This window comes from Daucus carota, chromosome 9 (genome assembly GCF_001625215.2).
Source record: "Daucus carota subsp. sativus chromosome 9, DH1 v3.0, whole genome shotgun sequence".
Taxonomy (NCBI): domain Eukaryota; kingdom Viridiplantae; phylum Streptophyta; class Magnoliopsida; order Apiales; family Apiaceae; genus Daucus; species Daucus carota.
The window spans coordinates 43,931,960-43,946,672 of record NC_030389.2 but is presented as its reverse complement, the minus strand read 5'-3'; the positions used below and the strand labels follow the sequence as shown (position 1 = coordinate 43,946,672).

Genomic DNA, 14,713 nt, shown 5'->3' with positions numbered 1-14,713 from the left:
GAGAGAGAGAGAGAGAGAGAGAGAGAGAGAGAGAGAGAGAGAGAGAGAGAGAGAGAGAGAGAGAGAGAGAGAGAGAGAGAGAGAGAGAGAGAGATTGCAGGTTGTGGTAGTGATGTGATCAAAACCATGCATATATATAGTGACAGAAATAATCAAGTGTCATTTGCATGAAAAATTTATTCAGTCTAAATGTTACATCAAGCTGACAACCATTTCCACAGATGAACAGACAACAGAAGTATAATAATGTAAGAACGGCCGTTTTATCCTCTGAAACTTGACTATGCAAAGACTCAAATTATAATAATATTCAGTGTAATGCTAGCAAGTGCTGATTTTGGACTGCATAATTTCATATTTCTGTCTGTTCTATTGTCTAAAGTTGAATCACTCCCAAGTCTTGAAAGAAACGGTACAATCAATATTTGTCAGTCAATAGATAATTGAAAAAGAATATTAAAGATGTTTGAGTACCCTATTCGGATTTATTATCTAATATAGATATAGGTGTATTCGATTGGGATTTTAATAGATTGTTTTTAGTCTATAGATTTTAATGGATTATGAGATTTTGATTTTGTGCGGATTCTTGATAAAATGTCGCAGAGTTGATAGGATTTAGGTACAATGCTTCAAAATCCCATTGATTTTGGTGGGATTTCAAAAAACTTAAAATACACTGAAGAATGCCACAAAATCTATCATTTTATGAAATGAAAAAAAATCCATCAGCATTTGAATACCACCAGATTTTAATGGATTTTAAACAATCCCAATTGAATACCATCGGATTTTAAAGCATAATTTAAAATCTCAATTGAATACCATCAGATTTTGTAACATAATTTGAAATCCCAATTGAATATCTCAAGATTTTAATGGATTTCAAACAATCTCAATCGAATACCCCCGGATTTCATAAATACAAAAAAATGCTTTAAAATCCCAATCCAATACACCCTTCTAAATTTCTCCATGGTTCTGTCGTACATGATAAAAGTATGCTATTTCCATACATTTGAATTTTAAACAGAACCGTAACTTAAAAATTATGAAACATTATATATATCAAAAGAGTAGATAGTGTATGACGAATGAAATGGATCATTGTAATCGTCCATTGTCATTTGGATTCTTGGAAGTGGAATATTACTAGCTAGGGTTTGTTTAAAATATAAGAATTACCTACTCTATATATGTTTTAAAGAAAAAAATATATACCTGCTCTATTAGTGCTAGTTTGTTTATATGTAATGACAAATACAAACTTTTGGACGTGTATTATTTTTTGTTGGTTGACCATTCTTCATGCTCATGAATTATAAAATTAACTTTTTTTTTTTCAAAAATTGGTCGTTTACATATTTTAAATTCCCGGTTGCAGATATTTAACAGGTCTGAAAATAGAAATATAATTCAGGAAATTAAATTTGTTAAATTTCAAAAAAAAAGATTATTAAAAATGTAGAATGAGTGATGAATCTGTATTCTTTATTAATGATGTCATTTGTTAAATAATAATAGATTCTTTGTAGTCGTAACTCTATCATTACTAAAATTTATAATTTATAATTAAATCAGATTCATATTTGTGAATAACCAGTAACTGATATTTTTACTGTATATAAGGATAAGATATCAAATATCATTATAATATGATTAATTCTTACAAAATCGAATTATTGTGGGTTGTTTAATTGATTCATTCGCCCGTTAACAACTGGGCTCTAAGCCGATCCCAAAACTTTTATGGGCTTGCAAATGCTCTCCATCTAATTAGTCCATCAACCAAAATTTTGGATAATCTAGATTCTAGAATCAAACCGTCCTCCTCAACAACGTATACATAGTTTGATATATTTAAATAGGCAAGTGCTCAAATGAGAATCCCAACTAATGTGAGATATGAGATCTAATCTCAGCCCTCCAATTTATATAAAAGCTTTTAATTCAAGCCCCTTATTTCTTCTCATGTCTTCATCCCTGTCGGCTGCTCCATTTCATTTTTTCATCTCTCTTCAATCCACCAGCTCCCACACCATCCACCACTGCCTTCTCTCTCCCTCTTTCTCCCCACGGCTGTTGCGGCGTCGCCGCCACCTGGTCTGCAGCCGTCTCCCCAGATCTCCGCGGATGGGCGTCGTCACTTCGCTCTCCCTCGTGAGCACATCGCCGACCCAACTGCGACTCCATTCTTTCGCCGGAAACACGGCTGGCTCCATCGACGCATGCTTACACGACGCTTTTTGATCCGTCAGTGAGAGTCCTTTACGATCTGCCAGGCGTCGGCAAAGATGAGAGGCGATTTGAATACGCGGCGGCGTCGGCGAGTTATCGGAAAAGATATTGTAGGTCGGGGCGATGCGAAACAGATATGTTCTGTTATGTGACAGAAATCAATTAAATCAAGGTGTTTTTTGATTTTCTGATGGTGATTTTGTTTTGTAGTTGGTGGTTTTTCAGATATTGGGATGGTGGTGGTTGTTGGTAGATGGTGGTGGTGTGGTGATTTTTATTTTTACGGTGGTGCTTTTTAGTTTTACAGTGGTGATTTTTGTTTTCTGGTGCTGATTTTGCTTTGTAGTTGGTGATTTTTCATATTTGGGTGTCTGTAGATGGTGGTGGTGATCTGTAAATGGCGGTGATGTGGTGATTTTTTCATTTTCCGACAGTGGATTTCATTTTTCCAGCGGTGATTTTTAGTTTTCCAATGGTGATTTTTAGTTTGACGGTGGTGATTTTCTATTTGACGATGGTGATTTTCCGGTCGTGGCCAGAGGTGGCGGCGGCCGGAAATAGTGGTCGGTGGTGATTGGAGGTGGCAGGTGGTGGAATTAGAATGAAAATTGTGATAAAATATTTAAATATTAAAAATTAATGGGGTGTGAGAGATTGATATAAGATATAAAACATGTGGCTGAGATTAGATCTCATATCTCACAATGACATTGGTTCTCACTGGAGCATGACTCTATTTAAATATAAACAATAATTATGATGTTTATCTAATATATTAAAATGGTTTGATATTTTGAAAATTTCTCAATAAACCTCCGATTAATATTTAAAAAATATTTTACCGACTTATCAATTATACTTAATTAAAAATTCTTATTTTATCAAAAAAAATTCTCGATTTAATGAATAAATCAACTGATTAATTTTGATTCCCAATTTTTACGAATGACACTGATCCAAGCCACCCTATCCAAAATCCATAGCTATATAAACACACACACAGCTCACACATTTCATTACCACTTCACTTTAGTTGCACTTCTGCAACTAACCAAACCATACCATGTCAACTCTCTTCTATCTCAACCCATCATCCTCAATCCTAAACCACCCCCACTCTCACTTCAAGACACCCCCCAAAAGACCATCTTCTTACATCACCTCCGGGGGCCCACCTCAGCCTACCCCACCTCAACAACTCCAGACATTCTGGCAGTGGCTGTCTGAAGAAAAAGTGGTGACCCACAAGTCCCCAGCTAAGCCTGGAGTTGTGTCTGAAGGGCTAGGCCTGGTTGCTCAGAGAGATATCAGTAGAAATGAAGTTGTTTTGGAGGTACCCAAGAAGCTGTGGATTAATCCAGAGAGTGTGGCAGCTTCTGAGATTGGGAGTGTGTGTAGTGGATTGAAGCCTTGGGTTTGTGTGGCTTTGTTTTTGATCAGAGAGAAGATGAGAGGGGGGGAGTCTTGGTGGTGGAGATATATTGATGTGCTGCCAGAGTGTACTGATTCTACTATCTTTTGGTGGGTTAGTTGGCTTCTGGTTGATTTTTTGTTTCTTGGTATTGGGTTTTGGAGGGTTTTGGTGTGTGGTGTGTGTGATTTTCGGGTTTCAGGTCGTGTTCGTAAACGTGTCAATTTTGTGAATGTTTTAATAAAAATTGATGTACAAGGTCATCGGAATAAAATTTTAGGAATATATTATTGTCAATATAGTAATGTTGTGTTATTGATGTAGGAATATAAACGTGTCAATTTTGTGTAGTTATAATAAAATTTTATAAAAATTGATGTGTAAGGTCATCGGAATTAAATTTTAGGAAATGTATTGGTTTGGATCATATTGTGGTTAATATAGTATAGTTGTATTATTGTCTTTTTGTTGTGTGGTCTGTGCGAGTTTCGGGTTTTTGATTTCTGGTTGTGTTTATAAATGTGTCAATTTTGTGTCATTCTAATAAATTTGAAAATTGATGTATAAGGTCATTGGAATAAAATTTTAGGAGATGTATTGGATTGGATCATATAGTAATTAATATGGTATTGTTCTGTCATTTGGTGAGTGTGTGAGAGTTCTGAATTTTCGTTTTGTTCATAAATATGTCATTTAGTTTCATTCTTGCTAAAATTTGATAGAAATGAATGTACGAGATATAGGGAATAAAAATTTTAGTGAAGTATTAATTTGTATAATTGTATCATATTTGGGTTAGTTGAGGATTTTGTTTTGGTAAAGTAGAGTTGGATGTAGTGATATTGTTATTGTTTCTTTCGCACCTCCTTTTGGAGGGTTTTTTTGCGCAGTGTGTGAGAGTTTCGGCTCGTCGTGTTTGTAAACGTGTCAATTTTGTGTCGTTCTGATGGAATTTGATAAAAATTGAATGTATAAGGTTACTTGAATAAAATTTTGAAAAATGTATTGTTTGGGATCATACAGGGGGGTAATAGAGTAATGTTGTGTTATTTTTGGATTTTAATTGCTAAATTATAGTTGGGTTTTGAGTTGTGGCATTGCTACTCCTAATTGGTATTGTTTGGCACCTTCTTTTGCAGGTCAGAAGAGGAACTATATGAAATTCAAGGTCAGTTGATTTATACTTTCTTGTTAAATCTTTATTTTTCAGTTTCCATGAACAATGAGTGATTTCTTTAATTAAGCTGAGCTAGCATTGATCATTGCTATTAGTCTTGGTTATCTATTTAAGAGTAGCATGATTATGAAGCTGAATATCGAAACAGGTTACACCATTTCTGGTAAGTGTATTCATTGTGTGGAATTTTTGGTATCGAGATGGGATCATTTGGTATGTCACTAGCGGTTTGTGAACTCAATAGTTACTGCTTTTAAGGACCTCCACGTCTATAGTTCGTTGAAATGAGCTTATTGTTGAACGCTACTGGTTGCATTTATGTATACAAATTCTTCAAATAAGTTTATGTTTGCAGATTCTGATTTAATCAAAAAAAAAAAAAAAAATCTTGATACTCTTGGTTCTCAGCTGATATTACTTGCGTTAAGCTTTGTTAATTGCCTGATTCCATGTCTTGCATGGATGTAGCAGTTTAACCGAATAAATGACTGTTTAGGAACCCAACTATTGAGCACAACAGTAGGTTGCAAAGATTATGTGCAAAGTGAGTTCTTGCGAGTTGAAGAAGAAATCATACTTCCAAATCAGAAGCTTTTTCCATCTACTATAACAGTGGAGGACTTCTTGTGGGCATTTGGGATACTCAGGTCAAGGGCTTTTTCTCGTCTTCGTGGTCAAAATCTTGTTCTTATCCCCCTGGCAGACTTGGTAAGTCTTCTTCTCCTTATCCAAGTTTGGCTGCAGCAGCTGCTCAAAGTGAAATTCTCTTACTTAGCCTAGTTCCTGGCCTTGTCATTCTATATTATGTGGCGTATACTGGATTAATAAAGGGATTAATTACATGTTGATCATGTCAAAATGAAACTACAGTGTCGCAGTCATGTATGTTGCCTGGATTTGAAAACATGTGAAAGGTGTGGGGTACATTTGCATAGAGTATATCCTTGGCCTCGTCCCGTCTTAGTAGTTAAGATGATCGCCTGGCAAGCTACTGATAAAAAGTTGTACATAGTGCACATGGCTCCGGCATCAAGATACGGTGAATGGTCTTAGACTTGTAGAGGAACTACAATGCTAATATAATTTTAATGTTTAATCTCATGCAATTTTTCTAATGTTACTAGTAACTACTATCATGCAGCAGATAGAATGTCTACATCATAATTGTTTTGTTTCTCTTGTCAGATGTCATCTGCTTTTGTTGAAAATTAAGTTCTGCTGACTAATGTATGTTACAACATACAGATCAATCACAGTTCTAGCATAAAAACAGAAGATTATGCATATGAGATCAAGGGAGCTGGTCTTTTCTCGAGGGATCTTATATTTTCTTTGCGTAGCCCAGTAGCAGTCAAGGCTGGTGAGCAGGTAATATTCATTAGTATACCGTGTCTCCTTATTTGCCAGAAACCATCAACTTGTATTGAATGAGTCATGACTTAGACAGGTTCTGATCCAGTATGATTTAAACAAAAGTAATGCCGAGTTAGCTCTGGATTATGGATTCATAGAATCGGGATCAGACCGAGTTACATACACATTAAACCTAGACATAGCTGAATCAGATGAAAACTTTGGGGACAAGCTAGATATTGCTGAGACAAATGGGATGAATACAACTGCTTACTTTGATATCACACTGGACCAGCCTCTTCCAAAGGAAATGCTCCCGTATCTGAGGCTCGTAGCTCTTGGGGGAACCGATGCTTTTCTTCTAGAATCTATTTTCAGAAATGCAGTTTGGGACCATCTCCAGTTACCTGTTAGCCGTGCCAATGAAGAGGTTATATGCCAAGTTGTACGAAATGCCTGCAAATCTGCCCTTGCTGGTTACAACACCACACTCGAAGAGGTATCTCATTCCATATATGCATCACTGAGGCATGTCATTGCTTCTTGTCCCACATATATTCCTGCTTATATAGATCACGAGAAACACTGTTCTTACAGGATGAGAAGCTGAAGACAGATGGAAATCTCAGTCCACGTCTTCAAATAGCAGTTGGGATAAGAGCAGGGGAGAAGAAGGTATTGCACCACATTGATTCGATATTCAAGGAAAGGGAACAGGAGTTGGATGAGCTTGAATATTACCAAGAAAGGAGACTCAGGGATCTTGGATTGGTTGGAGAACAAGGCGACATCATTTTCTGGGAGCCCAAATAAACTTTGCCAATGATCATCAAAAGCTTCTGCGCACATTCTTGAGCTAAGATGTTCTTCACAGGGCATGGTTAAATGGCAGAACACTGTTATAGTGACACCTTATATGGAGTTCTCTGAGCAAGTGATAAATGAGAACAAACTAGCACCATTCCCCTTGTTCAGCAAGGTCAATATGATGGTTTCATTGCTGTTGTACCAATTTTTGCTGTTGCACCTGTCCCTCTGCCTTCTCCCTAGCTGAGCTAGTTCTTCTGTTACGTCGATTCAACGATTCCTCCATCATAGGTCATAGCTGGAACTGATTTTCCTATATTACTCAACAAGGTTTCAAGATTTAGGTTATATATACCCTGTAAACTCCTGTAAAGAGAAACATTGATGTTGCTATATATGAATAGAAGCTCTTTAGGTGAAATCTTTCTTGTATTAACTTATTAGACAGCAATCTTGCTTCCATCAGATGTAAAACCCGTTTGGCTGAGTTTAAAATTATGATTCATGACTTAACATGATAAGGTAGGAGCTTAAAGTCTCTGAGAAAAGTAACTGAAATTAACTTCTGACATTCAGTCTTTTTTTTTTTGACAGACTTCTGACATTTAGTCTGTTTCTGCTTATCTATGATTTTATGTCAGTTTCAGGCTTATTACACAAATATACATTTTTCAGCTTAAAGTCAGAAACAGCTTCAAGTCATCAGTTTAAAACCCACACAAAAAGGCTCGTAATCTCTCTGGGTAAAAGTATTATTGATATTGCATTCTTTAGATAACTGTAAAACTGTATGACACTGAGAAAACAAAAAAGGAAAGCAAACAACATATAAACAAAAAGAATGAACAAAACGGTATATAGATGCCCAGGAGGACAGTATTCTTCTAGCTGTTTTCAGCGAAGCTTGTCAGGTGCAAAAGTTGTCTATTCGGACTCCATTCTTAATTCTTCAGGCCCCTTTGGTTCCCGATGCTTCAAAGCTCTTTACCCGTGTGATTAGGCTAGGAAAAGATTCTCTAAGCAAAAAAAACCGTGGCATCTTACCTATAGTAAATATGCATGGTCCAGATATATAAACCGATGACCATGTCAGTAAGCTTTATCAACTTGATCGATCTGCCTCATTGTAAAACTTCAGTCCTATTTCCAGCAACTAATAAATCATCACAACTTGGTCTGTCACAGAAACACTCGTAGGGGTTTGCATAAAAATAATCTTCTTCTTTGGGCTTGTCTATGTCAACTTTACGAAAAGCGGGCTGTCCCATTCTTTTTTCATGTGTAGATCTCAGGGAAAAAGAAAATTGGTCCCATGAAAGCGATCCATTGTGATGTAAGTCAATCAATTCCACAAGTTTTCTGCGATCTAGTTGGACTGTCTTTCGGAAACCAAGATACCTGCATTAAAATCTTGTGAGAACTTGTTTCGAGATGCAGTGATCTACTGTGACTTTCATTACTCTTTGAAGAAAACAAAAAATATAGATACAAAGCTTTAGAGTATGCACCTGCGGTGACCTTCCACTAGCTTTGCCATGTTGCCATCATAAGTTGGAATAAAAACACTACTGGCAACTGAAACTATGAAGTCCAGCGCAGCCATTTGTGATGAATGATTTTGAAATTGCCGCAGATCATCAGGATCCAGCAGCTTTTCTTTCTTTACCTGATGTCAAATGTTAAAGAGTTTAATTCTGCAATCCCTCAAGATATCATATGAAACTAGGTTAGAACCAAGGAGCAAGCACATATGGAATTTTATAATCGACTCCACACTGAACAAACCAGGCCTATGTATCTACATTAGTTATTAGTAGACTCCCTAAAAAATCCCTTGATTGACCTTCCTTAGGGAAGGGGCAGCTATGCATATGATTTAGTTGAAGAATTTGTTGAGTTATTTACTAGTCAAAGCTCATCAGAGATGATGCATGACACATGCTAAGAAAACCATGTTGTAGCATTACCTCACCAAGAATTGAGGATGTTGACAAGGGAGCCAAAGTGTTGTATTAGTGGTAAGCATAATAACATTACTGATAACTGATATTATTATTGAACCCGATGTCTATTAAACCTAGGGATGGGCACGGGGCACTTCGGGGGCGGGGAGTGCTATCCCCGACCCCGATCCCCGAATTCAATACCCCTACCCGACCCCGCCCCGAACTCCGAACGGGGATTATTTTCCGCCCCGATCCCCGCCCCGAACGGGGAACGGGGATCCCCGCGGGGTTTCGGAGAATTTTATTTTTTAATAGAAACATAATAATTTTATAATATATAATATACTTTTTAATTTAAAAACAAACTACAAACTCCTAATATAATAATAAAATAATATTATCTTATATTTTCAACCTCAAATCATATTAAAATTGATTTATAATATAAATAAACAACAATTTAAAATTATAAAATATATTATATTACAATATATTTATAATCAATCAATAAAAATAAAGATTATTTTTTACTTTTAATTATATCATAAAGTTTATCTATTTTTAATAATATATTTAGTATAATATATATAAATATATTATTATATATATATATATATATATATATATATATATATAATCGGGGTCGGGGATCGCGGCGGGGAGACACCGATCCCTGAATTTTTTATAAACCTTTCCCCGATCCCCGCCCCGCCCCCGAAAAATTCTCCGAATCCCCGACCCGAACGGGGCGGGGATCGGGTCGGGAACTCGGGATCGAGCGGGGCGGGGTAAATGCCCATCCCTAATTAAACCCCGAGTAACACAGCGTCTTAGCCTTTAGGAATGCATGTTAAGGACTTCAGTACATTCTTGCCACAACACTAAGCAGTCTATAACATCAAGTGAACCATGCATCTGATTTTTTTCATATTTTAAATAAGGGGAGCTTCAAAACTTCAAGTTTACCTATATATAAGGACCACACAAATTTAAGGTAATAAACTCACAATACGTGGGAATGAAGCTCGTAATGCTGCAAGTCTCCTTTCACTGCCATAAATCTCCCCAGATGCAATATATATTTGAATGTCCTTGTCAAAATCTAATGCACGCAGCACCAGATCTGTCTCCTCCGGTGTAAGAGGACAGAGACCTTGCATTCTCCTCTCTTCAGAAACAATATCTTTCTCCCTCCACCAAGGAAATGCATACCTGAACAAACCACCAATCAAGAAAAAGATACAATGTCACTGAAATCACCATCATAGCTTCTGCAAATATTATTAAAACTCGGACTTTGAAGTTTAATCAAGATAAGGCTTTACGACATAGTGGACATTAATCTTTACATGTGAACATCTAAAACATCAAAATTTTAAAACTACACTTTCAACAATAAACCTTTATCAATCAAACAATCTGAACCCAATATATTTCTATTGGAATGCCTTACATTAAATATTTAGTGACGGCTACAGGTTGAATCGGGCAACTAAGTCAGATTTTTAAAAATCTAGAGTTTAGATGTTAAATTGCTGTAGACCTGTGATTCTGCATTCATTATGCATTTGAATGTCAGGATCTATATTGTGAATTAGCCAAGAAAGAATTATGAACTCCTTACAAGTTTAAAACAAGCTAAATTATAATTTTTAGGTTTTAAGCTGAGTAAATTATTCCTTGGAATGAAAATACTAAACTCATTTTCATTTGGTCTTGGAAGGGGGGGAGGGGTATAGGTGGAAATGGAATAAAATTAGTTGGTAAACATTCATAACTTTCATTCTTTCAAATTTAAGCTAGGCTTAAATACCACAAATTTGTGGATGAATGCTTCATTCTCCTACTCATTTCTTCACAAACCTTATCATAAAAAATTTGTGCGCTCTCAGCTTTTCACTCATCCCTCATTCCCTACTGCGTCATTTCCTTCACCTTTATTATCATTTACAGTTTATTGACCCAGCCATCCCCATTCCACTCTCTCCAATCATATGGAGCATTAGAGATACCTAACTACTGTATCTATGAATAAATCGAAACTGACCCGCATATACTTGATGCACTTCTCTACAGGACAAGGTTCGACAATATATGTGGTCGTTCAGACGCCATTTCATGTTTACAAGTTGGATTTGTTACAACTTACAAGATGCATGGGCATATATTAGGAAATAATCTATCAAGTGGTGGATAATCTTATATATCTGGCAAGGGTTTCAAAAGAACAACAGAATAATCATATTCTAAGCTAGTAGAGATTAAAATGAACATAACTGAGGTGCTTTGAAGTGGGATGGCTCACCTTAGCTGTTTAAGCTCTTCAGCTTCCTGCTCTGTACAGCCATGCGTACAACCAGAGAAAGCCAGCATATCCATCTCATATCTTAGATGCAATGCTATAAATGGCCCTCTGTCTTTAAGAATATGAACTAACTTCTGTCCTAAAGCCTCAATTTGCGGAGTGAATCTCAGTGCCTGGAAATTGACACGGCACCTGAGTTTCTGAAGATCAAGGGGGATCATATTGTTCGCCAAACGTGTATCCGTCCGGTTAAAATGTATCACCTTGTGTTTACCAAAAAGGGGCAGGATCTGCTCAGGAATAGAATCGTAGAATATAATCAATAATATAACCAGGGCAAGGCAGAGGACTAAAGTGAGAGAAGAGAAAAGGGGACACTGGCCTTATTTTACATAACTTGGCAATTTAATTTACAACAGGTCAATTAATATCTAATAAATCATATAGTGAAAGGTGAAAATTTTTATGCAAGAATGAACATGGAATGAGGAAAATTCAACAATCTATAGATGTGAAACTAAATATTTGATATAATTTTCAGGCTGTAGAAAAAAACAGATAAAAGGTGAGGCATACAGACCTGTTCCATGTAGTATTTTTCACTCGACCAGCTAACAGGAGGCATTTCCAGTGGCTGATAACCATATTTTCTTGTAAACCTTTTCGGTAACCTTTTAATGATTCTTATTTCATCTCTCAATGAATCAATGAAGTGCCTCACATCAAATATGTCCTCAAAATCACTGCAAGTTATATTTATATCATCAAATTATAAATATGAGGAATTCACAACTTTCTACTAATAAACAAGTACCTCGGATCAGCCCAGAAAGATGTCTTATCAAGTTCTGGAACAACCAACGTAAGGTTTAACATTCGAGCAACTGTCACCATGTCACATATCTGAAATTTCCCGATTTGCACATGAATAAAATGCTGTCAAGATAATATAATAGCACAAAAAAGAGAGAATAATAATACGAACCGCAGCACGCATCTGATTTAAACCGCCATTGCATGAAACTTTGAGAAAACCATTACTAGTGTAGTTCCCTGAAGAGCAGTTGTTGAGGAAATATTATATGCTTTCCATGAAACATACAGAAGAGAATCTCTTTTTTAATTATTGAGTTTAAAGAACCGTGTAAGCTCTGATTACATCTTAAGTAATCAAAAAGCTGATACATTTATCTTCTGTCTGATGAGGAAGAACTACCATATGCACACCCACATACCAGCATTTATGAAAGCTCATTAAAAAGTAGTCTATATTGAGGATTTAACCACGAGGTCTATTTCAACTACTAAATTATTATTAACTATTTCCATACATGAACCAGAAGGAACATCCCCATCCTATAACATATACAATGTACTAGTTACAAATATTACTAAATGACGGTATACCAAGTTCCAAGCTATACGTTTCATTAGGATGCTGCTAACATGTCCGCGGACCTTAACATTGCAACAGCAAAAAATGACCTGTATAATCAGCATAATCCTTTCATTTAATCAAACTACTGAGCACTTAAGCAGGACTAGTAAATACATCATATCCACTTACCATCACATTTCTAACAACAATACACAAATTTCAAGAACAACCCTAACAGAACTACAAAGGTACATACTTGCAGGTGGAAGCGGAGGCAACAACTGAACCGCCTTCTTCTCTTTAAATACTTTGGAAGACCCATCTGAATGATTCAACAACCCAGACAACAAATGTGGATGCCAAAGCTCCCCAACAGTCACAATCTGAACCAAACAGGTCCAAATCACAATACTTGAACAAATCCTAATAAACCAAACTTGTAATCTGGTCTTAGGAATCACTTGCCCAGGTAACTTATCACACCTTAATTGTACACTCTCTGATCTAACCTCCATTTCAATCCTCATTTCAAAATCACCATATCTAATAAAACCAAATCTAACCCATTACCATCTACACAAATCATAGCCAACCCAAATCAAGAAAATACAAAACCCTAGATTTAAATCAAAATCAAAATCAAACCCACTATATACAACACACACAAAATCAAGAAAAGGGTATCCTCAAGATCAATGCAATGTTTATCAAAGGCCTTGATTCACAGTCCCTCAAAACCACAAAGAAACACTTAAAAGATTCAACCTTTAAGCAAAAGAACAAGAAATGGGCGATAAAATTAAAGATTTTCAGTGTAAAAAGAGGTGGAAAAGGCACAAAATTAAAATTTTCACGAGTGAGAATAATATTTTATATAATTAAACAAGCTTCAACCACCAAGACAAAAAAACCCAACAAGGGTCAAGCCAAGATTTTATTATGGGTGAATAAAATAATGGGTTTTAATATTAAAGTGTAAATAATGTGAATCTGGAAAAATTAGATATAATTGTGTGTAAGAGTTAGAAGAGTTTATGATTTGTTTTGTTGGTAAAAAAAAGAGGTAATGCTATGTATTCAAAAAAAAATCAAAATTCTTAAAAAAAAGAAGAGAAAAACTGAAAAAAGGCCGTACTCAACTGTTTGTTTGTTTGATGTGGTAGTAAACTACCGCAAAAAGGCTCCGATTATGATGGAACTTGTTAGTGTTCTTTGTGAGTAATTAATTACTCCCTGTGTCTTTATTCTTTTCCTATTTGTAATGTCGGGACTGTTCATAACATGATACAAATGATTAATTTATATTAAAATCTGTAAGACTAAATATAATCGTGAGTTATCTTGTTGGATTCGTATTCACAAGTACGTTAATACGATGAAATTTTTATATTTAATATCAATACGAAACCAAAAATATTAACGATCAAAAGTATGTATGGGCAAACGTGTCAATGACAAACATGAAAAGTATTAAGAGACGGATGGAGTAATTAATAACTATATCAAATATTCTTGAAACTAACTAGCACGGAATTTAGTCAAACCAAAGCGTGATTCAGATAGCTCTGCTTTAAGATGTTTTTAAGCTCATTAGGGTTTTATCTAATCTCACGAGAGTCGGTCGTCCCATCTTCCTCTAATCCTAGCCTCTATTTCCACCTCCATCTCTTCTGCCATCTTTATCTCCACCTCCATTTTTATCCTCTTTCTTGCCATCACAATTCTCTCTCCCATGTTAATCTCAATTTCTAGCCTCCGCTTCTCCATCCACAAAACACATATTCTTCTGTTTTTAATTTACAATCAATAAACGTCATCTTTTGGTTTGTATAAAATCGAGTTTTGCAAAAAACTCGAAAAACCTATTTGGATTTTTTCGTTTACTTCTGTTTGAGTTTTGTTTGTGTGTGAGTGTCTCGCTTTATGCGATGTGTTTTGTTTTGTGCGATGTGTTGGTTGTGTTGAAAATGAATTTTATGGTGTACTGGGAGATCTGAAAATCTCGCATCAACAACACTTTCGGCAGGTCTATAGTTGGTGTCCGGCAGGTGGATGGCTGGGATACTTTTGGAACCGTAGTAAATATCACATGTACTTG

The 14,713-nt window shown here is 35.9% G+C and overlaps 2 protein-coding genes across 2 annotated transcripts; one reads left to right on the top strand and one right to left on the bottom strand.

The window, feature by feature from the left end:
* The first annotated feature begins 3,249 nt into the window (after positions 1-3,249).
* Positions 3,250-7,521, top strand: LOC108202653 (ribulose-1,5 bisphosphate carboxylase/oxygenase large subunit N-methyltransferase, chloroplastic). Its single transcript, XM_017371148.2, has 6 exons — positions 3,250-3,759; positions 4,789-4,817; positions 5,323-5,534; positions 6,072-6,194; positions 6,274-6,678; positions 6,777-7,521. The coding sequence occupies exons 1-6, from the start codon at positions 3,302-3,304 to the stop codon at positions 6,990-6,992; spliced, it is 1,443 nt and encodes a 480-aa protein (XP_017226637.1). The 5' UTR covers positions 3,250-3,301; the 3' UTR covers positions 6,993-7,521.
* Positions 7,522-7,724: 203 nt separating this feature from the next.
* Positions 7,725-13,592, bottom strand: LOC108202652 (rhamnogalacturonan I rhamnosyltransferase 1). Its single transcript, XM_017371147.2, has 8 exons — positions 12,872-13,592; positions 12,223-12,290; positions 12,052-12,140; positions 11,818-11,980; positions 11,238-11,527; positions 9,940-10,144; positions 8,495-8,652; positions 7,725-8,384 (listed from the first exon to the last, which is right to left on the bottom strand). Exons 1-8 carry the CDS (start codon positions 13,140-13,142, stop codon positions 8,108-8,110), a joined length of 1,521 nt encoding a protein of 506 aa, XP_017226636.1. The 5' UTR covers positions 13,143-13,592; the 3' UTR covers positions 7,725-8,107.
* Between the last annotated feature and the right edge of the window lie 1,121 nt (positions 13,593-14,713).

Bases quoted from the DNA above. Each gene is read 5' to 3' on its own strand.
- LOC108202653 (XM_017371148.2), top strand. From the start codon at position 3,302: ATGTCAACTCTCTTCTATCTCAACCCATCATCCTCAATCCTAAACCAC. The intron at 3,760-4,788 runs GTGGGTTAGTTG...CTTCTTTTGCAG, and splicing joins ACTGATTCTACTATCTTTTG to GTCAGAAGAGGAACTATATG. The intron at 4,818-5,322 runs GTCAGTTGATTT...ATGACTGTTTAG, and splicing joins GGAACTATATGAAATTCAAG to GAACCCAACTATTGAGCACA.
- LOC108202652 (XM_017371147.2), bottom strand. From the start codon at position 13,142: ATGAGGATTGAAATGGAGGTTAGATCAGAGAGTGTACAATTAAGGTGT. The intron at 10,145-11,237 runs GTGAGCCATCCC...TGGTTTGTTCAG, and splicing joins GAAGAGCTTAAACAGCTAAG to GTATGCATTTCCTTGGTGGA. The intron at 8,653-9,939 runs GTGAGTTTATTA...ATTTGACATCAG, and splicing joins GAGCTTCATTCCCACGTATT to GTAAAGAAAGAAAAGCTGCT.